The following is a 23,188-nucleotide window of genomic DNA, read 5'->3' as shown; positions in this document are numbered from 1 at the left end:
AAATAACTTATAAAATTTTTATATTTATTTTTATATATTTTTAATTTTTAAATTATTTTATTAAATTTATAATTTTAAAAATAAAAATATAAAAATTAACCTCTTAAAAACAATAAAAACGCGGTGAAGGTGCCTGTTGAGCCACTAATAATTATAAATATTACATAAATAAATCATAAATATTAATTTAAATAAAATATTTTTACATTAGATGAATTTTCTAATGTAAAACCTTTCATGGCTTCTACACATGTAGTATTGCATTGGTATAAGTAGAGAATGATAAGTGTCCTTCTAGGGGGGACAAAATCTCAGATGTCTGAAGAGTTGATGATTAATTATAAGTGGATTAATGAAAATAATTTAAGAAAATTATTTAGTGGCTAAATATTCCTAATCATGCCCCGTTTAAATACCAAAAAAAAAATATTCCTAATCATGGACATGTATGAATTGAATTTTTTTTTTGTTTGATGTCCCTTTGTATTAGAAGATTCAAAAATTGTTATCACATTAATTTAGCTTGCACAAAAAAGAGAATGAGATTCTGCTATTAGTTATATATAAGTCTAGGAATCCTAACTAATTATATGTGACTTTTATGAGAACCTAATTAACTTTCTATTCCAAAAGACTAACTTTTTGTGTAGGCTAAGTTACTGTGATAACATTTCCTTTCAAGTTGGCAATTTTAAAGGCATTAACAACTTATGTATGTAGATTAATTTTGCATATTCTTTTAAAATTAGATTGTAGATGTTGAGCATTTCTAACTTGTTATACCCAAGTATTAACGGACTTAGATTCAAGGCTTTAGTCATGATATTGGCCTTTTAGTCTTTGCTGAAAATGAGATGGAGTTTGATGAGGCCTGAGGATGTTTTCTCGCATACCGTGTGACAGTCTATTTCGATGTGTTATGTAATTAGTTAGGATTGCTAGACTTATATATAACTATTAGCAGAGTCTCATTTTCTTTTTTGTGGAGTTTAGTTTACAATTTCTGATATAGTAATAAATCTCACTCTCCCTCTTTGAAGTTCTGATGTAAACTTAGCTCCCAATTCATACAAATTCTTCTTCTTCAATGGTGATTCTCATAAATTTAACATGGTGCAGTGAGTGACTATAGTAGCAATCTTTATGAATACACCTCTCTGATTCCATCAATTTTCACGTTCTTGTTTCTCCTTTAATTTTTTTTCTTTTCCCGTTCTTCTCTTCGATCTAATTCTTCTCCCCCTCTATTGAACCTAAAATAGAGTTTGAGGAGATATGGTTTTGATCAGCACAATCACTATCACTAAGTCACCATTTTTCGATCAACGGGATCAAGAGTGGGAACTCTGAATATACAATTTCTCAAATTCATTAATACCTTCTTCATCTCTTATGCACGGAATCATAGGATACTCTTCAAGCTCCTCCAAATATAGCAAATCAAAATCTTGATCTGAATGTTCTGGCACAATTAGTCGCTCAAATCAATTCCATTCAAACCGCTACACCAAAGTCCCCGACAAATCCCACCACAGATCCCTATTACTTTGGATCACAAGAACTATGGATCTTGGTCAAGATCGATGAAGATGGCTCTGCAATTGAAGAATAAATTTGCCTTCGTTGATGGTTCTCTTCAAAGCCGGTTGAAACGATCCCACTCATCATGCATGGGAGCATTGCAATACACTTGTAGTCTCTTGGCTCCACCTCTCTCTCAGCCCAGACATACGCAACGACGATATTTGGAATGGTGTTGCTCACAGTCACAGCATTTAGGAAGAACTCAAAAAGCGCTTCTATCAAGGAAACGTGTTCTGCATTGCTGAGCTCGAAGAAGACCTCTTCTCATCCAGATAAGGTGATCTTGAACTTACATCCTATTTCACAAAGTTATGAGGAATTTGGGAGGAACTAGAAACCTTTGGACTGATCCCTTCGTGTGTTTGCCGCACCAATTGTCCATGTGCATCCACAACTCGAGGATATAGAGATGACACATTTGTAGTTCGATTTCTTCGTGGCTTAAACGAACAATTTTCAGCTGTCTGATCAAGCATCATGCTAATGCAGCTGTTGCCATCGGTTGACACCACCTTTTCATTACTTATGCAACAAGAAAGACAATTTCTTGGGACTGATTTGGTGGACTCCAAATAGTTGGTGAATGCAGTTCACAACTTTTCTGAAAATAATTCTTTCCGAGGCAGGAACTGTGACAGAGATGGCCGTGGTGGCAAGGGCCAAACTTATGGAGGACGAAGACAAAGCAAACAATGTTCTTTTTGTGGCAAAGAAGGCATCTAGTTGATCAATATAATGCTACAAGAAACATGACTTTTCTCCACACTTCAAAGCCAGAACAACCCCTACCATCAACAATATCACAATTGATGCACATGATGATGAGCATGATGATATTGTTGAGCTCTATCAGAAAGATGGTGGTAGTTCATCAACCTTCTTTATTCAAAATTAAAAACAAGCCATGTTAGCTCTCTTGCAACAAAATGCCTCCCCAACTTCCCATACTGTGAATTAAGTATCGCATGCCATAGAAGTCTAATCTCCTTCTGAAAGTAATTCTATGGTATGCACTTTCAATTTATCGCATTACACTAGTTCCTAGGTCATTGACAGTTCATGTCACTCATCGGATTGCTACATTCCACACATATAAAGCCATAAGCCCAGTAAAAGTCAAATTACCTAATAAATGCATGGTCATTGCTTCAATATCTGACACAATAAAATTTTTTGAACACTTGTGTCGCATAAATATTCTTTACCTACCTTCTTTTACATTAAACCTAATTTCAGCGTCAAAACTTATAGTTTGCATTGACTGTCAATTTCTTTTGTTAACAAATTTAGTTGTGAAATACAGGATTACCCTTCACTAAATAAATATCCAGTTTATATATATATAACAACAATAACAAAGTCTTATCCCATTAGGTGGGATCGACTACATGAATCAAACAACGAGCTCTATCCTATATCATGCTTAAAGAGAGATTGTTTACGTGTAAATTTCGTTTGTCCATTTCATAGATGGTTTTTTTAGGTCTTTCTTTGTCTTTCACCCCCTTGTCTATCTTTCATCTCAGCTACCATCCTGACTGGATGCTTTGTTCGTCTTCTTTTCACATATCCAAACCACCTGATATATATATATAACGACTTAATTAAAAATTTGATAAAATTATACAAATCAAAAGAATAATCAAATTATTTAAAAAAAAAAACGATCTTCAAAACAAAACCCTCAACCACTCCTAAGGCGTCTGTCTTCAGCTCCATCCGCCACTACGCTTCTACATGTGTAGTAGCCATAAGAGCTTCTACACCAGAGTCGCCGCCTTTAGATTATTATCTTATTTAGCAATTAGCATTACTCTTTTCAAACTAGCCTTAAAATTATGAAGAGTATCGAGATAGAAACAGGACTTGTGCTTCTTTTTTACTGCTTGGTTCCGTTATGATATTACGATATCGATTCTATAGATGAAGCACCCATAAATTTTCCAGCGACACATACATACACCCCATTGACTATAAATGCGATCAATATTGGAAGACTTTCCTTTTCGTTTTTTCATGAAAAAAAGAAAAATGAAGATAGTACAAATCTAAAATAAAACTGAGATCTTAAAAGAAGGAATGTTCAAGCGTTAAAATCCGCATGTTCGTGGGTTTAGGCTTAAGCATGTAGCATTTGAATGAAGGAATCGGGGATGAATAATGCCAAAAAGAAAACAGAACTGATAAATTATATAGAAACAGGTAAATCCAAATGATCATGAAAATATAAACACAAAATGAAGTATCATTTAAATTCAGAAGGCTGATTCATCCCATCCATTTAAATTGTCTCTTTCCATTTCACATTGAGCCTACTACCATGAACCTTCAGCTCCTACTGTTGGATTCTTGAAAGCAGAGAATTCCCAATATGTCTTCAATGAGAATGGTGGGAAAACAGTTGCACCTTCTTCAGTAATTTTAGATATCTGAAAATTGAACATTACATATATACTTAAATATGTACACAATTCAATCAAACTTAAAATTTTATCAAGAATAAAAATGCAACAATAGACATCTTTCACTCTTTTGTCACGAAGTGAAGATGGTTATACCAGTGCTATTGTATTGTGTCCTCTCATAACATGTCCTGTGGAGTGTGGACAACGTATTTCCTTGTAGTTGGAACTTAAGAGCCCCACAAGGATTAGTAGATGCAGAGCAAATGGGGGATTGAATTTCCAAACCAAACCATATGAACTCATTGTTCACAAGAACTTAAGTATGTGGCGCTTGAGTTCTTGATGGTCTAATCTATAATTATTCTAGTTTGATTTGAACATTCTTTTGGGCCACATCACTAAGAGTAGATAAAGTTTTGCACTTGCATAAGCATTTTTTAAAATTTTTTTTAAGAACTCAAGGAAAGGGGAGCCACGGAGGCAAACCATGGAATCAAACACTGATGCACACAGGTTACATTACACCTCTTGGGTGTGACCCTTCCCTAACCCTGTGTTAGCAAGGGATGCTTGTGCACCCGGTTGCCATATTTTCCTTTTTGTTTTTTGGGAAAATGGTAAAATGACTATTCAGGCAATACTCAGAAGCAAAGTCAGAACATAAGTAGATGAAAATCTCTACACATTACTTTTTTCATTTTCTTTAAAATTTAAATTATTATTGCCTATCAAAATCCTAATAATTTTAATTAAGGGTGCTTCAACCAGAGACATATACTTCTCAACGTAATGTGACTTGTAAAACTTCTATCTGAAAAATTTTATGTGGCTTCCACAAAATGATGGGATTGTAGATAAAACTAAGTGCTACACAAAAATCAGCATTCAAATAAAACTATTTCCTTTCATCCTTTGAGATTCCCAAAATACAAATTGAAATTAATATTGTCAGATATATAATAACTGGTTCCCAGGACTATGAATATGCTAGCACTACGGACTAGGCAAAGGATAACTGTTAACAGGTATAGATTCAGGACAACATATTGATAGTTCAATTATGTTCTGGTTTTGTTAAACTGAAAAGTCGGGGGTGAAAAAAGCAAGTAGGAAAAACCTGAATCTTGTTGACAGCAGATCTATCACGGTATAACAGCACACGCATGCATTTTTCGAGTAACTGGACACCTTCTTCAAAAGTCAAGTTTTCATGCCACTCATCACGTAGAATTGGCCTAGCAAGATGATTTCCAAGTCCAGTTGCTACATGATTATCTTCAAAATTCACACCAATCATGCTGACCTGGATAAGATTCAGAAGTACAAAAACTGAATGAACTTTACAGGTAATAAAATTGTTGAACTAAGTGTAGAAGACAGAGGAAGGCACACCATGCCAAGGTACTTCTGCCCCTTCTTCACACCACCAAGTATAAGTGAGTTCCACAATGGATTGAATTTGTTGCGTCTATTATACATGATCCGAGTTAAATAGTTGTGCACCTCCTTAGGCCCTAGAGAATTCCCATCATCCCACATGTTGTCATAAAGGCTGCATCCATCAAAACTCAATCAGAGTTACTTGGAAAATTTCAACTTGTAACATTGAAAAATATGCTTCTTTACTCTCTGTCCAAAACATATGAATAACCAAGCATACGTAAAGCTAAATCATTTAACCAAGCAGACCCTTCTATTCTTCACTAATTTGAAATTCCAGTGCATACTCGGTAACAATTTTTGCTTTGGGGGAAAAAAATTCTCACATAAGTTCATCAAGGTAGCGTAGAATCTCCTGAAAGTCACTTATTTCCCCACTGGCACCGAGAAGTGAATGTTTTCCAATAGGCTTCAAACGTTCAATGCTCTTGTACCGCAGAGTAGATCCATATGAGCCTATCATTGACATAAGTCCAAAGTGAGACCAATCAATACTTTGCAGACAATCAGAAGAAAAATACTATATTGAAAAGCAAATATGTCCAGAATTTATTGTCAAAGCAGTTTCTAATTTCCTTAAGATTGTAAGTAGTAAGGGCATTTTGGAATGGAGATAAAGGCCAATTTAATACTATAGTGAAAGTTCAAGGGATCAAGACCAAAATGTAGCACTAGAAAAGGCAAACAAGAAAGTATTCAGAACTAAAAAGAAGGCACAGCTAGTTTCAAATAAAGTATTAAAATAATTATTGCAATTACGAAGCTAAAGTACTTAATTAAGGAAATAACGAGATTTAGCATGAGACCTCCGGTATCAGCAGCCATAAGAATCCCATCTTTGTATTTGAGGGCGACTACGGAGGAACCAGTTACATACGGATACCTGTCCCAGAAAACAAAATTAGGGTTTAAACTTAGATTTGTAAGAAAAACGAGCCATAAATGTCAGTTAGTATATCGAATGTGTGGAAACCCTAAAAATGTGGACGCGGAAATAGTCACAGATACGCAATAGAGAAGGAAAGAGAGAGAGAAAGTGAGTGCATACAAGGTTCTCTGGGTTTCAGCTGAAGGATCACCCATCGTCGTGAGAATGAATTTGGATCGTAAATCGCAGAGTGAGAGCCGAACTCAGAAGAAAGAAACGAAGAGCGAACAGGATTTGGAAGCTATGAAGTGTGCAAAGTGAATTATTTCTTAAAATTGCTTGATACAAAACGACGTCGTTCCGGGAAAAAGGAAAATGTCTTAAAAAAACATTTATTTCCTTTTTTTCTCTTTTCAATTTTTTGGTGAAGTGGAAAATTGTGATTTTGGTGAACAATTTTTGGCAGTGGTTTTAATTATGTCCTTAGTATAATTGCTATGAAATTCTGCTTTTATCAAATTGTAGTGCATCGCATTATGTATGTAAAACAAATTACAGGAAATAATTTTTAGTTAATTAATATTAGTCAATTTTAAAATTTAAGTTTATGATTTAAATTTTAAGATTAAATATTTATGAATTAAAATTTAAAATTTAAGATAAATAAAATAATTTAAAAAATTTACTAATATTGACCGAAAAGATTAATTTTTTGAAATTACTATATGTTAACTCTAAATTCTAGTTGTTCTTGGTTTAAAGTTTAAACTAGATATGGCAAAAAAAAAATCTGCATCCATATATACTCATGGAGATTACTCGCGACGACCAAGATGCTAATAGAGACTAGTAAAATCCTTATGAGTAGTAGTACTAACAAATACTAAAAATTTATTAATTTATTTTATCTATTTCAATATTAGTATTGTGATTAAAATTATTTATTTTGATACTAATATTAAAATTTATTGATATTATGAATTGTTATTTTTATTGTGTTAAATTAAGATTATTATTGTAGTAATATTAACTGAATTTATGTTTATCTTTGTACTAGTTGTTTTTAAAATTTGAGATTTAATTATTTTTAAAATGTTAAAGATATATATTTTAAATTTGTTAAATTTTTAACTATTTTATATTTTTTATTTACATGATACCGATTTTATCGTTTTAACCAATAATTTACCAATTTAACCGTTCAACCAATAAATTAGTAAATCAATAATTTAACCGATTTGATTATCAGTTCGGATCTTACAACTATACTAACATTGAAATAAATAAAGTAAATTAATAAATTTTTAGTAAAGTTTATATTTCTATTAATAATGGTACATAATTAAAATTATAATTAATTCAAAAAATAAATAATATAAATTAAAATTAAATTAAATATTTATAAAATTATTTAATTAAAAAATTTACTATATAATTAGTCCTTGTGATGCACATTAATAAGAATCACAGTAGCAGGTAAGTGGTATAGCAGACTTATTAAATCGAACCAGTTGAACTCATTTCTGCCGGTTCTCACTGTTCACACGCGTTTTTTATTGTTAAACGGTTCAAAAAACGAATAGAATCGATTTATAATCCGATATACCAGTTTTTTAATTGAAGTGTTCGGTACACCAAACAGTTCAATTTTTACAACTATAATGCAAAAAAAGTATGGGCAAGTGTGCGCATGCTAAGACGAGAGAAACCCATAGTAAGTATGCTGTATGCACCATGAAGCAGGAAGAAGCCATTGGGGCTAGTAGTGCAAGTGTGCACAGCAATAATAACGAGACAGAGTAACTTAAGAACGTTAAAAAAAACTAACTATATTAATATTTTATAATAAATATTATAAACAATATAGTTATATTAAATTCACAATTATGATCAAATTTTATAATTATAATAATCAAATTATATTTGTTTTTATAATTAAAAGATTTATAATTATGAGAAGATGTTGTATTTAAAAAAGAGAAAGATTAAGAGATCGAAATATTGTGTTTTGTTTAATATATATAAGATTGAGTTATGTTTTAGTATCTTATTTAATTTAAGATAAATATAGAGAGAGATGTCTTAATTTGTTTTTAAAGAGAAGTAGAATTGGAATTTAAAAAATTAAATGAATGTAGTTTCGAACAAAATTTAACAAAATTTTAGTATCCATCTTAAAAATTTTAGTCTCTTGTGGTCTTAATTTCTTAAGATATCGAAAAAATTGAAATTATGTCCTGAAATTGAATTTTTCGTACCAATCTCTTACCACTAAACATAATATTGAGTCATGATCTCTCCGTCTTAATTTTCATCTTTGCAAACAAACGCACCCTATGATAGCATTTGGAAGTAGTTATTACGACGTAAATTAAAGGATTGAGACTTAATATTGTATTTGTTAGTCTAAAATTTTAGTCTCATAATACAAAATTTAATTTCTTTCTATACCTCTAAAAAAATGAAGACACATGATATTGAAATTTTTGAAGAAGACGGAGATTGAGATTTGAGATTTAAATTTTAGTAACATTTATTTTTAACATTAACTTCATTCAAATTTTCAAATCTCAAATATAATCTCATTTTTCTTTATTTTGTAGGATACTTAGACAAAATTTTTATATACTTTATACCAAATACAATAAAAAATTTAATTTAGTATCTATTTTTTTTTTAATTTTCAGTCTCTATCTCTCAATTTTAGTGGTTTTTTTAAACACAATATATTTTCATATTGGTATATATAATTGAAAACTGATTTTTTTAAATGTTTTTTTATCATTTTTTGTGTAAGTGAAAATTGTTAATTTAATTTAACCGTGATATTGTGTGCATGATGGCATGTTGCAGGTCAACTAATAAACTAAAAGGTCTGTTTGATTTATTCAGTATTTTATATTTTAGGATTTTGTAAAAAAATAGTAAAAGAAATAAAATTTTATTTTATGTTTTTGCTCTATTCTTCTATACAAAAAATTTGAAAAAAAAAAATTATTCTCACTCTCATTTGTTAAAACTCAACTCTAAATACAATTTTGACTTTTTATCCCAATCATTATCAATGATTACTTAATTTACTGTTGTCAAATTAGTATTTTCATTTTTCTTTAAAGAGAATTTAATCATCACTCATTGAAATTTGTAAATGTAGAATTGATTAAATTTGTTAATCATTAAATTCATAACTAGCTTAATTTTTTGCTTTTCACTTTAAAATCTTATTATCAAGTGTGTTTAGCATAATTTATTTTTATTTTATTTTTTATTTTTGTTTTTAGTTAATGAATAGAAGAGACGACTAATCTTTTAGAAAGAATTCGCTACAACGAAAGATTTTGACAACACATATAATAGGCTGGTTATTTAGCCCAACATGAATAAATAATAAAAATCACTTCACATACTATCTAATTCAAAAACTTTCGTTCAATTATTTTATATTAAATTTTAAATTTTAAATCTCCCAATTTTAAATTTCAAATTTTTAAAAAATACAGTTAGTTATTTCACCATCCGAAATTTTAATTTACCAAAACATTTCATTCTAATACTCTTTTATTTTTTAACCGTCAGCCATTCTCCACATTCATCAATAATCATCCCACTTTACCATCGCTACTTAGTTTGCCACACGCTACTCACCCTTAGTAAAAGTAATCATCCACTTAAGAATAAAAATTATTATTCGCATCCCTAATGAATTGAACATCCAACATATTTTAATTATATATAACTAAATTCAATATAATCAAAATAATCATCTATATAAAAATTAAAATAACCATCTGTATACCTACTAAAATGATCATCCTAAATTAACCATTAAAATAGAAGAAGAAGGAGATAAATAAACAAAAAAAGCAACTATGAACATCCAACAATTTAATTTTTATTAAAAAATTGTATAATTTGACACAGGTAGCGTTTGTTTTCGGGAGCCGGACACGGAAACATGAACAACACTTGTTTAAAAAGTGTTTGGACGCAGAGACATGGACAGTGAACATATTGTCTTCGAGACAATTTTTTATACTTTTGTGTCCACTCTTTCACGAAGGACAATAATGGACACGGAATTTGGAGGGTGGATACGGACAATTTTATAAATTTTGTTTTCCTTTTTTTCACTATTACCCCTTCTTATTTTTTCTATTGCGTTGTTTAGATATACTTTTTTCTTCCCTGTTATTTCTCTATCTCTTTCTTTTTCAGGTACTCTCTCCTTTCTGTAGAATTTTTTATTGGGGGTAGATAATTCTTTTCTTTTTATCGTGTTACTTCAATACCATTTTAACCTTATATTATATTATTTGATTTGTAATAAAAATAATAACAAAATAATTAATCTTTAAACTTTTGAAAGATAAATATTATCAAAAGTAAAATTGATATTTTAAAATGCTAAAAAATAATTTATAAATTGTAATTGATTTTATATAATTTAAAAAAATCAATTTTTTATAAAGAAAAATCAATTTTTAGATAAAAAAATTAGTTTTTTTTTAAAATAAAAAAAAATTTATATGCAAAAACTATTTTATTTTAATATAAATACTAATATATTTTTTTATTAAATTTTTTTGCCTCTTCAAATATTTTTTTCAAGTTCCGTCTGTATTCCTACGTACTCTCATTTTTTATTAAATTAATTTGTATTGATGTAGAAAATTTGGAATCAAAGAGCTATTTTAGTCATTTCATATAATATTTTAGTCTTGTCCATGTATATCCAAACATAATACTAGACATTACATCAGTATCTTGTCCATCATATCCAAACACAATACACAAAAGATAATTTTTAGTGTCTTCGTCCTATTGTCTCTGTTTCATTGTCATGTTCTGTATCTAAAAACAAATGCAGCCATAAGTCTTATGGTTTGATGTAACCATAAAATTGAAGAAACAAAAAATAAAAAAGAGTTTAAACAGGAAGAGACATGAGTGAAAATCAAAAGTAAACAATTGAGTGTTTGATTTGATATTGCCAAACTGGTTGTAAAAAAACCATAAAAAAATTGCAAAAGCAGACAATTTTTTCCCACTGCTGTCGCCAATAAAAAGGAGCTTGATTAGGTAATCGTAATCTGCACAAGGCCTAGTTGGCGGTGCCGCCATCGATGCTTACTACTAAACTTTGAAGGCAGAAAGTGAGAGAAGGGTTATGGTATATCCGAGAGGGAGAGAGATCGGATGGGAAGAGAGGGAAGAGGAGGCGTCGGAAATGGTTATCTACAAGGAATCATCTGGTCCAGTGTCGGGAGAGTGGCGTGAAAATAGCGGCAGAGGGCGAGGCGCGTCGAGCTGACCAACAGTACATAGTGTGAATGAGTTTAAATACTAATCCTAATTTTTTAAAATTTAAAATTTGAAATTAATAATTAATGATCTAATTTTTAATTTTAATTTTATTTTTCTAAAGAGAAAGTATAGGGAGTCAATAGAATATTTGTATAATGTGTACAATGAAGATTTAGGGATGTCCGATTCAATAGTAGAGATATAACCATTAGTGTTACCTTTTTCTATCAACTGAAACTTTTGGATGAGTGTCATCATAATATAGTATCAGAATTCTAGATTCGAAAGGTTAAGAGTTCAATCTTTGATGAGTTTCGTGTAATGTTTAGTTGATTATTTTTTTCTAATATAAATTTAATTTTTTTTAATTTTTAATTTAAAAATAATAAAATTTGTAAAGAATTCTCACGGTTACATCTTAAGAATATATAATAAACTTATTATGAGGAGAAAATTTTAAATATATTTTCTTAATAAATATAAAATAAATAAATTAAAAATTTAAATTTTTATATTTTAATAAAAACTAACTTAATTTGTAAATTTAACCTGTGTCCTTACAATACAAAATAAATAAGTTCTATTTATTGAAAATAAATTCAAGAAGAGAAAGTATAGGGAGCCAATGGCCTAAGCGTATAATATGTACAATGGAGGTTTAGGAAGTATTAGATATATGAGCATTAGTGTTACATTGTTTTATCAGGTTACGCTTTTGGAATGAATGGGTTCATGACATAGTATTAAAGTTCTAAATCCGAAAAGTCAAATTTTTTGGATGAGGACCTGAGATGTTTATTATCCTAGTACTCGGATAGTTATTTTGGATAGTATATGTGATGTTTATTTTATAATTCAATAGTCCATTGTACACTTAAATCATTGGCTCCCTAACACTACGATTGAAGAATCCGAATAATACGTTTAAAAAGTTAACTCTAAAATATCAATTTAAAAATCAGATTTATATATTTAAAAAAATAAAAATAAAAATAATAATTTTGCCTTTAAATTTGTAGGTTTAAAAATATTTAAAACCGAAAATAACAGATCATGCTAAAAAATATCACTGGAAAGCCAACAACAAAATTAAAAAGTGTCAAGGGGGACAAGTAAGGGCACAATTAGGAGAAGGGCAGTTCGGTCCCATCAAATAAGGCGGCCACCACAGTGGCCCGTACATTTCTACACGGCGACACAGATCTCCCCCTATCCCTCATCAGTTACTCACAATTTAGTTTCTCTCTCTTTTTTTCTTTCCCTTTCTCTCTCTTCCTGTGCCGGGCCGAACCGTTCCGGCACTATGGGAGTCCCAGCGTTTTATCGGTGGCTCGCTGACCGGTATCCCCTCTCCATCTCCGACGTCGTTGAGGAAGAGGTCCCGGCCACCTCCGAAGGCGGCGCACCTCCGTTCTTTGTTGATATCTCAAAACCTAATCCCAATGGCATGGAGTTCGACAACATGTACCTCGACATGAACGGCATCATCCATCCTTGTTTTCACCCCGATGGAAAGGTACGCGCTTCTTTTCAACTCTCTTTTCCTTCATTCAATTTGTTATCTCAGCTCTATGTTCATTTTTTCTTCTTTTAGTTAGAGATCTTGCATGTACTATGCTTGATTCGTTGACGAAATTCAATATCTATACTTATCTATAGTGAATGGGAAACCTAGCTCGAGAAACAAAGAGAGTAGATTACTATAAATAGTCATTGGAACTTGAACAATGTCTGCTACTGAAATTTTTTGTTGAAAGAAACATTTATATTCCGCAAACTGCTTCTTATTACTTCTTGTTGATTAATCTTTAATTGCAGCCAGCACCTGCTACCTATAACGATGTGTTCAAATCAATATTTGATTACATCGACCATCTCGTTTCGTTGGTTCGTCCAAGGAAGCTGCTCTATCTTGCAATTGGTACGGTTCTTTATTTGTTTCTTGCAATGTATTAATATCACTGATTTCGTTGTTGTGAGTACTAAACGAAGTCAGTAAAGGCTTTGTAGAAACATCAACTAACTTGGTTTGACCATTATCTCACCACTACCATTTCTTTTCACATGTACTTTTTCTTGCCCCTTCAGATGGAGTTGCACCTAGAGCCAAAATGAATCAGCAACGTTCTCGGCGCTTCCGAGCTGCAAAAGATGCAGCTGAGGCTGTAAGATTATGAATATAATTCTCTTTACAATGATCCCCCACTTTTTCTATGATGATTGCTTGAGTTACAGTCTGATGTTGTAGGAAGCTGAAGAGGAAAGGCTGAGGAAAGAATTTGAGGGTGAGTTGGAACTTTTGCCTTCTAAAGACAAGCCTGAGACTTCCGACTCAAATGTCATCACCCCTGGCACTCCGTTTATGGCGGTGCTGTCGCTGGCTCTTCAGTATTATGTACAAACTAGATTGAACTACAACCCTGGCTGGCGGAATATAAAGGTTCACTTGATTCCTTCTTGTTGTTATTTTCTGAATACTTTGTCTATGCTCTCTATCTATTTATTTATGGAGTTGCATTGGTGATTATTTGAATTTGAAGGTTATACTTTCTGACTCAAATGTCCCTGGCGAAGGAGAACATAAAATAATGGAATATATCCGATCACAACGTAACCTTCCCGGTTTTAACCCAAATACTCGGCATTGTTTGTATGGGTTGGTGAGTATTTTGTCTGATTTAGAGGTTTTGACATTCTCTAATGCTAATAGGTTTGTACTTGCCCAAGTTTTACATGGTTTGTTATAATCATTAAATCAGGATGCTGATTTGATTATGCTTTCGTTGGCTACACATGAGGTTCACTTCTCGATATTGAGGGAGGTTAGTTTATAGTGTTTGACTTTCCTGCTCATTTTTGCTGATTGATTGTCAATGGATTGCCTTGATGATTCATTACCTGGGTGAAACAGGTAATTACTTTCCCCGGACAACAAGAGAAGTGTTATCAGTGTGGTCAAGTTGGCCATCTTGCAGCTGACTGTCGTGGTAAACCAGGTGAAAAACCTGAGGACTGGAATCCTGTTGATGATACCCCCATTCACAAGAAGAAATATCAGGTTAGAGGACTGGAATAGAATGTCATTCTAATTCCTTTTTCCCTTTCGTTCTTAATATTAAACTTAACTGTTGGTCTTTAATTTTAAACTAATTCCTTGCATTCACAGTTTCTTAACATTTGGGTACTGCGGGAATATCTGCAATATGAATTGGACATACCCAATCCTCCTTTCGCGATTGACTTTGAGCGAATAGTGGATGATTTTGTATTCCTATGTTTCTTTGTTGGCAATGATTTTCTTCCACATATGCCAACATTAGAGATTCGGGAGGTAAGCATCTCACAGGCACTGTGTCATATTGAGTTGTAACTTGAACCAGAAGCTGTTTAAACAAGATGTTTCTTGGTGTTTTGCTGATATGCAGTTTTTTTTAGCCTGCTTAGGTGATGGTGTTTTTACCTTTACCTTCATGTTTCCTTTCTATGAAATGGTCATTTTGTTCTCTTCATAATTCTTCTCAACTGGTTCAGGGTGCTTTGAATTTATTGATGCATATTTATAGAAAGGAATTCACTGCGATTGGTGGTTATCTTACTGATGCGGGTGAGGTAAATTTTCCTTTATCAAAGCCATTTAAGTTTGTTTCATCTTTCGTTAGTTGCTTGTTTGTGTATTGGTTTTCCCGCAAGTGCTAGACTTGAAATGCCTTTACACTTCTCAGGTTTTCTTAGACAGAGTGGAACATTTTATCCAATCTCTTGCTGTTCACGAAGATCAAATATTTCAGAAACGAGTTCGAATTCAGCAGGTATTGCGAGTTTTGTGATTTGACATACTGCCACTTTTGGATGGGTGATGTTAGCATTCTTATACTTAATACCCCTCAGTTTTGTGCCACCATAACTGTTAGCTGTTAAAGGTTGTCAAGTTTAATTGGTTTATAGGATAGCGACTTCATTCCATCTGTTTTATGTTCTCTGTAGTCTGGTCCAGTGTATTAAATTTGCGGCAGATCATCACAATTTTCCTCATTACAGACAATTAGTTCATATTTTCTTGATAGAATGTTTAAAAGTTTCCTTATCTTTAATTCTTGTAATTGTATTTTTAGGCTTCAGAAATAAATGAAGAGATGAGAGCTAGGGCAAGAGGAGAAATGCCTGAAGAGCCACGTGCCTCTGTTGTGGATAAGGTTCAATAAGCTTTATTGCCAGAATCTAGTAAATTTAGTATTATTTGCCGACTCCCTGAAGGCCTGAGCTGGTTTTTGGGAAGACCACCTGTTTGGAACCCCAAAGTAATTCCAGTAGCTTTCCAAACATGAACACTGATTGTATCACATTAACATGCCCGGCAGTTATAGTGTAATAACACTGTTTACCTGTGGTCTGTAGAAGGAAGTTTGGTTCCAGAGCTTGAATTTGCTCGTAGTTTGTTGGGTTGCCTTTATGAGGAACCAGTTGGGTGCTATTGGTTTCTACTTGAACTTCCTGTTCGTGTGTTATCTTTGTTATCTAAAATGAAATGCTTGGGCAGCACAAGAAACTTCCTGAACTTGTGACTGCCAACATAAAACAGAGCTTGTGACATTTGATGTTAATCATTCTCTAAACTGTTTGGTTGTTCTGATAAAAAAAAGGTTTGCTACTTTTGTGTATTTTCGTAAATCATCTTGATTGCCTGTCTGACAGAATTTGTCTTGTGAGTGGCTCTTTTGAAACACAGGATGACAACCTTTCTATTTTCCTGGCTAGAGAGTTTACACCTTTTCATTTTACATTAGGTGTTCATTGTTGGCTGAAAGTGAAATAAGAATCCCCTTTTTACAGGGTTTACTTATCTTTTTCTGGGTCCCTTTTTTTAAGAGAGTGACCATTAAACAGGAAGCTTGGCTAATGTTTGACTACAGGAAATACAATGACCAAGTACCTAGAAATGCTGAAAATTCCTGTATAAACTAAGAGTTTGTTTATCTTGTCAGGTTAAGTTAGGGGAACCTGGATACAAGGAAAGGTATTATGCTGAAAAATTTGGTGTATCAGATCCTGAGGAGATTGAGAAAACCAGGAAAGATACGGTAGGTTCTTTCAACTTCCGCCCTTTAAACTGTCATCCTTGTGAAATTTTTGCAGTCTCTAGCCGTGTGCGTGTCATTTTTTCCACTGCTCTTCAACTCAAAATATTTGGTTCAGTATATCTTGTTCCACACAAGCATATAAGATTTCTTTATTCTTTAAAATTGATGTGACACATGCTTTTAGTGTGTGTCGAACACATGATCTCAGGTTTGTTTACCTGCATTCACAAGAACGGAGGGAGTATGCTTGTGGAGTTTCACAAACTGCTGTGCAATTAAGAAAACAAGGACTTGCCATTTTTCTAAATTTTATATTATGTTTTCTTTCTCTATTAATAGTTAATTTTTTGGATTTTATATATCTTACTGAAAAGCTTGTATTGCAGTAGAAGGAAGCTAATTTCTTAGTTGTCCTTGTAGGTCTTGAAATACGTGGAAGGCCTTTGTTGGGTTTGTCGATATTACTATCAAGGTGTCTGTTCTTGGCAATGGTTAGTCATGTTTTATTAGTTAGTGTATGATTATTTTCTGGTTGAATGTATGATAGATCTTAGGTCTATCATGTTGAAAACTAAAAATTATCTATTAGGTGATTAGTTGTGTTGGATTAGCAAATTTTTTTTCTTCCGGTTAGTCATTTTTAGTATAATAGAGAATGGGGATGTTAGGCAAGTGTTTTTCTATCTCAATGAGTGCTAATTATGAAATCAGATGTCGTTGTATTCCCTCTGACCTTTGTTATTATGGTTGCCTCTTTCCATTTAATTCCTGAAATTTGAGCATGATGGTTATCGGTGATGGTGGTTTAAAAATTGTGACACTAGAATGGGTTGTAAGTTCAGTCTGAGAAGGGAAAACCCCAATATAGAGGTGAAGATTGGAGAAAACATCCTAGAAAAAGTTAAAAGTTTTAAGTATCTTGGGTGCATCATACAGGATAATGGAGAGATTGAACATGATGTAAATCATAGAATCAAAGCAGGTTGGTCAAAATGGCGGAGTGCATCTGGTTTTATATGCGACAAAAAAGTGCCTTTAAAACTTAAAGGTAAATTCTATCGCACCGCTATAAGACCGGCTATGCTGTATGGTACGGAGTGTTGGGCGGCTAAAGGGGAGCACGAACATAAGCTGAGTGTGGCAGAGATGAAGATGTTGAGATGGATGAGTGGATATACGCGATTGGATAAAATAAGGAATGAAGATATAAGGGAGAGAGTTGGAGGAGCACCTATTGTGGAAAAGATAGTTGAATCGCGTCTCAGGTGGTTTGGACATGTGAGAAGAAGACCGATAAAACATCCAGTCAGGAGGGTGGATGAGATGGAAGATGGACAAAGAGCGAAAGGCAGAGGAAGACCTAAGAAGACCATCCATGAGGTGGTCAAACGAGATCTACATGTAAACGGTCTCTCTGTAGACATGATACATGACAGAGCACAATGGCGTCGTTTGATTCATGTAGCCGACCCCACATAGTGGGACAATGCTTTGTTGTTGTTGTAGAATGGGTTGACTTCCTTCTGTCAAAATTTTCTTAAAAACTAAGCGTAGCTTGATCATTGTGTTCTTTCATTAGCAAGTTTTTTCCCATAGCATCACTTCTTCATTTTACAAGGAATGTCATATAGGTCAACAACTATGATGGCTAGGTCAGTGGGATATAGACTGATATTTTGCTTTAAGATTATTGTGAATTGGTTGGAAAGGGCTCTTCATCTTTCTTGATATCTTGTTGAATTATCAGGTATGACTGTTCTTAAGTTTTTCACATTGATTGTTTTTCAGGTACTACCCATACCATTATGCTCCTTTTGCTTCAGATCTTAAAGATCTAAATGATCTGGAAATAACTTTTTTCATGGGGGAACCATTTAAACCTTTTGATCAGCTCATGGGGACCCTACCAGCTTCAAGGTTTTATTGCTCGCTCCTGTCCTCATATCTATCATGTCATGCTTCCTGTGCTGAGGATTGAAAATTTTGTTGTTGCAGCTCAAGTGCTTTGCCTGAAAAGTATAGGGATTTGATGAGTGATCCAACATCACCTATTTTTGAATTTTATCCTGCTGGTGAGATCACTTCGCCATTAGTGATGTCTTCTTATATGTCTTAGGATGCTTTTTCCTGCCATCACTTAAATTTCTTTTGACAGATTTTGAGATTGATATGAATGGCAAAAAATTTGCTTGGCAGGTAATATATTTTTATCAATGGTTCTGATTTAGGAAAAAAAAAAGTTAAGGTTGATTTTTTTCACTAACCTTGACGTGTATTCAGGGTGTTGCCAAGTTGCCATTCATTGATGAGAAGAAATTGCTTGATGCCACAAGGAAGCTTGAAGGGACATTAACGGTCTGAACTTTTTTCCCTTAAAAAGAAAAACCACTAACATGAGGACATTTTGGCCCTTTTTACTAGAGGATTGTTGCATATGCACTTGAATCCAGCTTATTGTTAGTTGTGTCCGTTAATGTTATTTAGGATTCTTACGTGCAGGGGGAGGAACAACTCCGTAATAGCAAGATGCTTGATTTGCTTTATGTCGGCTTTTCCCATGATTTGGCTCCACATATCATACTGTACTACCAATATAATAGTAATCTACCTTTTCTTGAAAGACCTGCTTGGCCAATTGACCCAAATGCTAGGTTGGTGAATATTAATGTTCATAGTTCACAAATCATTTGTAGCATTTTAATAGCTTCATATCATCATATGCTTGGCTTTTTTTCTCTATTTGCAGTGGTGGAATGAATGGGTTTCTCTGGTTATCCGACAGAAATGTGTTCAGATCCAGTGTATTATCCCCCATTGAAGGATTGCAGGATATTGATCATAACCAAGTTTTGTAAGCTTTTGGCCTTTTTTACCCCTGGTAGATATTTTTGGATATTCATGCAAACTAATGCTGATTGTTTTTAAATTTCAGGAATATTACATATCTTAATCCTCGTAAACATAGTCATATCCCAGAACCTCCAGCTGGTGTAGTAATGCCCAAAAAGGTTTGTATTACTTATCTATCTGAACGACTTATTGATTTCATCCATTGGATGGATCTTCATCACTTGATTTTCTATTTTGAACCACTCAGCCGCATGACTCAGATAATTGGTGTGTGTTAAATCATCTATGCTGTACCTTTTATTTATTTGAGTTTTTCTCTCTCCAAGAATAATCCATTTCTCTACTGTTTTATTTTGGGTCAATTGTATGAAGACTAGATGCATTGGTCGAGATTCTTTTGCTGACAAAATCCACTTTTCACATTTCTGTATATAAGTTTCAAAACAATAAGAATCTCAAAAGGATATATATTCTCACAGAGGGTGTGTGCGTGTTTTTTTCAATATTTTCAATTATAGAAAGAATTGAGTTTTAAAATCCCCATCTGGTAATCTGAAACAATGACATGCGTATTTTGACATTGGTTTTGTTTGCAGATATTAAAAGCCATTGATATTAAACCTTTTCCTGTGCTGTGGCACGAAGATAATGGTGGTCGACGACAGTTTGGTAGAGAAAGGTCAGAATCTATTTGTATGTCAAGGTTCAAAGACTTAGATGGGTGTGCAGTACATTTTTCGTATTCCTGCTCTTATGGATGCAACATTACTATTTGATTAAATTAATAAGTTTAACTTGCATTTGGGGTATTACTCATTTCTGTTATGCAAAAAGGGTTGATTAACTTAATAAGTTTAACTTTGCATGTGGTAGTGGTACTCGCATTTTCTCCTTGCTGTTGTACAAACATGGCAGAAGACATCATCAGTATTTATTAGTTGTAGTATGTTAATTAGGTTGAGAAGTTCTCAATGGTTTTCAATTTGAATATGTGAAGCCCTTGAGTCATGACATGTGGTCTTTGGAGTGTGCACGGAATTAATAGTTTTGAAACGTTCATGCCTTAATTTGCTGCTTGTGAAACATCTTACAGGCCACACGTACCTGGAGCAATAGCTGGCCCTCAACTAGGAGAAGCAGCACATCGTCTTGTCAAGAACTCCCTTAATATAAAATCAAACAATACGTCTCATGGATTTTCAGAGCAACTTCCAGGGTATAATACAATGAACAGGCTCAGACCAGCTGGGCCCTCTGGTTCTGGAAAATATTATGGTGAGGATACAAGTGGTTATTATGGACACTATCCTAATCAGCATGGCATGATAAATAGGCCGAGATATCCAATCTCTTCTAATGGGGGACCAAGTGACAGACAGAACTTTAGGATGCAGCATCATGAACATCAGTTCCACAATGTGAGAACAGGGTTTTCTGCTTTGACAATGGAGGATGGCATGAGACCTCGGTTATCCGCTCCAAAGACGCCTGCGATGATGTTTTTGAGGCCTCCAAACACGGGATCAGCAAACAATATGCAACAACAATTTGTGCAGAACATAGGTCCTCCGATACCACCTCCAAAGTGGATTACCAAAGGACCAGATACAAATGGAGTATATGCCAGACATCAAGAAGTTGGGTTTGGGGGATCTTATGACAAACAGATGAAGAAGGTTTACCAAATCAGAACACGTCAAACCCAGGATATGCCAGAGTATGGGAGCAGATAGTCGTCATTGGATTTTATTTGCCTTGTATCTGAAGTGCCCTTCCTCGGTTGGAGCTCATCCAAGTTCAACGATCAAGTTCGAGGGGAGGGGGTAAGGGCATTTATTTGTTACCCTGGTTCAATCGCCATATGTTGATGAAAGCTTTGATTACACTTATCTGAATGAAGGTGCTGATGTGTGTCTGGCTTCATTACACAGAAGCTCATCCTTAATAGTTGTTATCCAGGCCATGCCAATCGGCAAGGTGCTTGGGCTGTAAGACGTCTTCAGGATTATATGAACTCGAGAATCAGTATTTTAAGCACAATTTGAAGGACGGAGTCAGGAACTGCTGATTGATGTCCATGGCATCAGCTGGGGTAGATTTGTTGTGTATGTAAAATCCTGCTGGGCTCAGCAGTACTTTTAACCTGTACGCACCTGGTGTAAAATAGTTAAATCATTTTTATTTATTAATTCTACATCGTATAGAGTGAGAAAAAGGCCAATAGTGCAATTTAAATTAGTTACTTCTATGGTGATATCCTTAAATAGAATATGTAAAAAAATGAACCCCTTTTGTTGTGGGGGGGCGTCCATAATGAATAGGATGGATATCTCGTATTAAAAAAAACTATTTTGTTCTTTAAAATTTGTACGATCTTAACCAAACTTTGCCTTACATAATAAAGTTGTCAGAGTAAATTTGGATTTGTTAAAACTTTGTTCCGAGATTGTTTTCGAATTTGTTTAGCATTGAATTAGAATCGAGATAAAAAAAGTTTTTGGATATAAAGATACTGTGAATTATTAGATAATTTGACATGTTTGAATAAATATGTAACTAAATTATTCAATGGTCTGCAACATTATCTTCATTGAATTAGCTATCTTTAAAAGATATTGAAATGTCTTCCTTGAATTAGCTATCTTTAAATTTAGTTAAATGGCTTTTTTCGCTTTGTTCATATTCTTAGTGTGAGCATGTATTTTATAGTGTGTTTGGATTTACGTCGAATAAATTAGAATTTGAATAAAAGTGATTTGTAGAATTGATTTTGGGTAGGAATGAGTGTGCCAACATGATTTATGTTTGACAATTTTTACTAAAATTAATTTTGATAAAATAAATATTATTTAAATAATATTAATTAAAATCACTTAGGTTCTAATTTTTTACAAGTTATATTTTTATTATTATTTATAATTAATTTTTTATTTAATTTATCATTTCTAATAAAAATAATAATACATATTATAAAAAATTAAAATAATAAACAGTGTACAAAAATTAGAATAATTGTTTTAATTTTCTCAGTATTTATTTAGAAAAAGTATGAAAAAACCAATAATAACTAACAACAAATAATTTACATTGAATAAACGCAAAAGTTATAATTTTTTACTTCTAATGAAAGAGCTTTTGAGATGTAGAATCACATTAGCGTTCTGAGAAAAAAAAGTTATAAAATATTAAAGAACAGCATTCAAAGCAATGAAATGCACTTTTATCCTCTCCAACGTATTTCACAAATACACCCATAGTCGTTTTGAATATGCAGGAGAGAGACGATAGTACCTGTATATGTAACTCTTAATCTTACTGCAACTCGGTTAAAAGATATTGACCAATGGTCTAATTTTTGTTTAACTTATTTTTTATGATAAATTTTTAATTTTTTAAAAGTAATTTATTTTTATATCTTTAAAATTAAATATTAATTTTTAACTTTTTTTAATAAATAAATACCACTTTTTAAGGCATCATAACATTTACCAAAGATATTATATGATTGGGTGCAGATTTAGTGTAAAATAAATAAATTATTCTAAGCATATATAAGTATATAATTTCTTATATTTATATGAATAAAAAAATGAGTTGACATATAGTTGTTGCTAAAAGTGTACAATGAATATATATCAAAATTAATTACTAAAATAAAT

The 23,188-nt window shown here is 32.8% G+C and overlaps 3 protein-coding genes across 3 annotated transcripts in view; 1 reads left to right on the top strand and 2 right to left on the bottom strand.

Moving 5' to 3' along the window:
• Positions 1–3,633: 3,633 nt before the first annotated feature.
• LOC107492072 (proteasome subunit beta type-4) lies at positions 3,634–6,615 on the bottom strand. Its single transcript, XM_016113041.3, has 6 exons — positions 6,478–6,615; positions 6,236–6,312; positions 5,756–5,885; positions 5,382–5,541; positions 5,107–5,292; positions 3,634–4,013 (listed from the first exon to the last, which is right to left on the bottom strand). The coding sequence occupies exons 1-6, from the start codon at positions 6,510–6,512 to the stop codon at positions 3,900–3,902; spliced, it is 702 nt and encodes a 233-aa protein (XP_015968527.1). The 5' UTR covers positions 6,513–6,615; the 3' UTR covers positions 3,634–3,899.
• A 6,088-nt stretch (positions 6,616–12,703) lies between these two features.
• LOC107492071 (5'-3' exoribonuclease 4) lies at positions 12,704–21,723 on the top strand. The gene is made up of 22 exons (XM_016113039.3): positions 12,704–13,117; positions 13,420–13,522; positions 13,690–13,766; positions 13,850–14,041; positions 14,142–14,261; positions 14,361–14,423; positions 14,513–14,659; positions 14,768–14,932; positions 15,133–15,210; positions 15,324–15,410; positions 15,714–15,794; positions 16,584–16,679; positions 17,100–17,170; positions 18,468–18,596; positions 18,675–18,751; positions 18,835–18,875; positions 18,960–19,034; positions 19,179–19,330; positions 19,426–19,530; positions 19,612–19,687; positions 20,126–20,208; positions 20,623–21,723. The coding sequence occupies exons 1-22, from the start codon at positions 12,905–12,907 to the stop codon at positions 21,260–21,262; spliced, it is 2,871 nt and encodes a 956-aa protein (XP_015968525.1). The 5' UTR covers positions 12,704–12,904; the 3' UTR covers positions 21,263–21,723.
• A 1,045-nt stretch (positions 21,724–22,768) lies between these two features.
• LOC110272923 (uncharacterized) overlaps positions 22,769–23,188 on the bottom strand; it is a 7,883-nt gene continuing 7,463 nt past the window's right edge. Inside the window, exon 3 of the mRNA XM_052262903.1 lies at positions 22,769–22,820. Within this exon, the coding sequence (XP_052118863.1) occupies positions 22,769–22,820 (52 nt within the window). The remainder of the gene's footprint in view (positions 22,821–23,188) is intronic.

This window comes from Arachis duranensis, chromosome 6 (genome assembly GCF_000817695.3).
Source record: "Arachis duranensis cultivar V14167 chromosome 6, aradu.V14167.gnm2.J7QH, whole genome shotgun sequence".
NCBI classification, from domain to species: domain Eukaryota; kingdom Viridiplantae; phylum Streptophyta; class Magnoliopsida; order Fabales; family Fabaceae; genus Arachis; species Arachis duranensis.
This window is presented reverse-complemented; position numbering and strand designations above follow the sequence as displayed.

Bases quoted from the DNA above. Each gene is read 5' to 3' on its own strand.
- LOC107492072 (XM_016113041.3), bottom strand. From the start codon at position 6,512: ATGGGTGATCCTTCAGCTGAAACCCAGAGAACCTT. The intron at 5,886-6,235 runs GTCTCATGCTAA...TGTCAATGATAG, and splicing joins TATGGCTGCTGATACCGGAG to GCTCATATGGATCTACTCTG. The intron at 5,542-5,755 runs GTGAGAATTTTT...TGATGGATGCAG, and splicing joins CGCTACCTTGATGAACTTAT to CCTTTATGACAACATGTGGG.
- LOC107492071 (XM_016113039.3), top strand. From the start codon at position 12,905: ATGGGAGTCCCAGCGTTTTATCGGTGGCTCGCTGACCGGTATCCCCTC. The intron at 16,680-17,099 runs GTAGGTTCTTTC...TTGTCCTTGTAG, and splicing joins AGAAAACCAGGAAAGATACG to GTCTTGAAATACGTGGAAGG. The intron at 19,035-19,178 runs GTCTGAACTTTT...TCTTACGTGCAG, and splicing joins AGCTTGAAGGGACATTAACG to GGGGAGGAACAACTCCGTAA.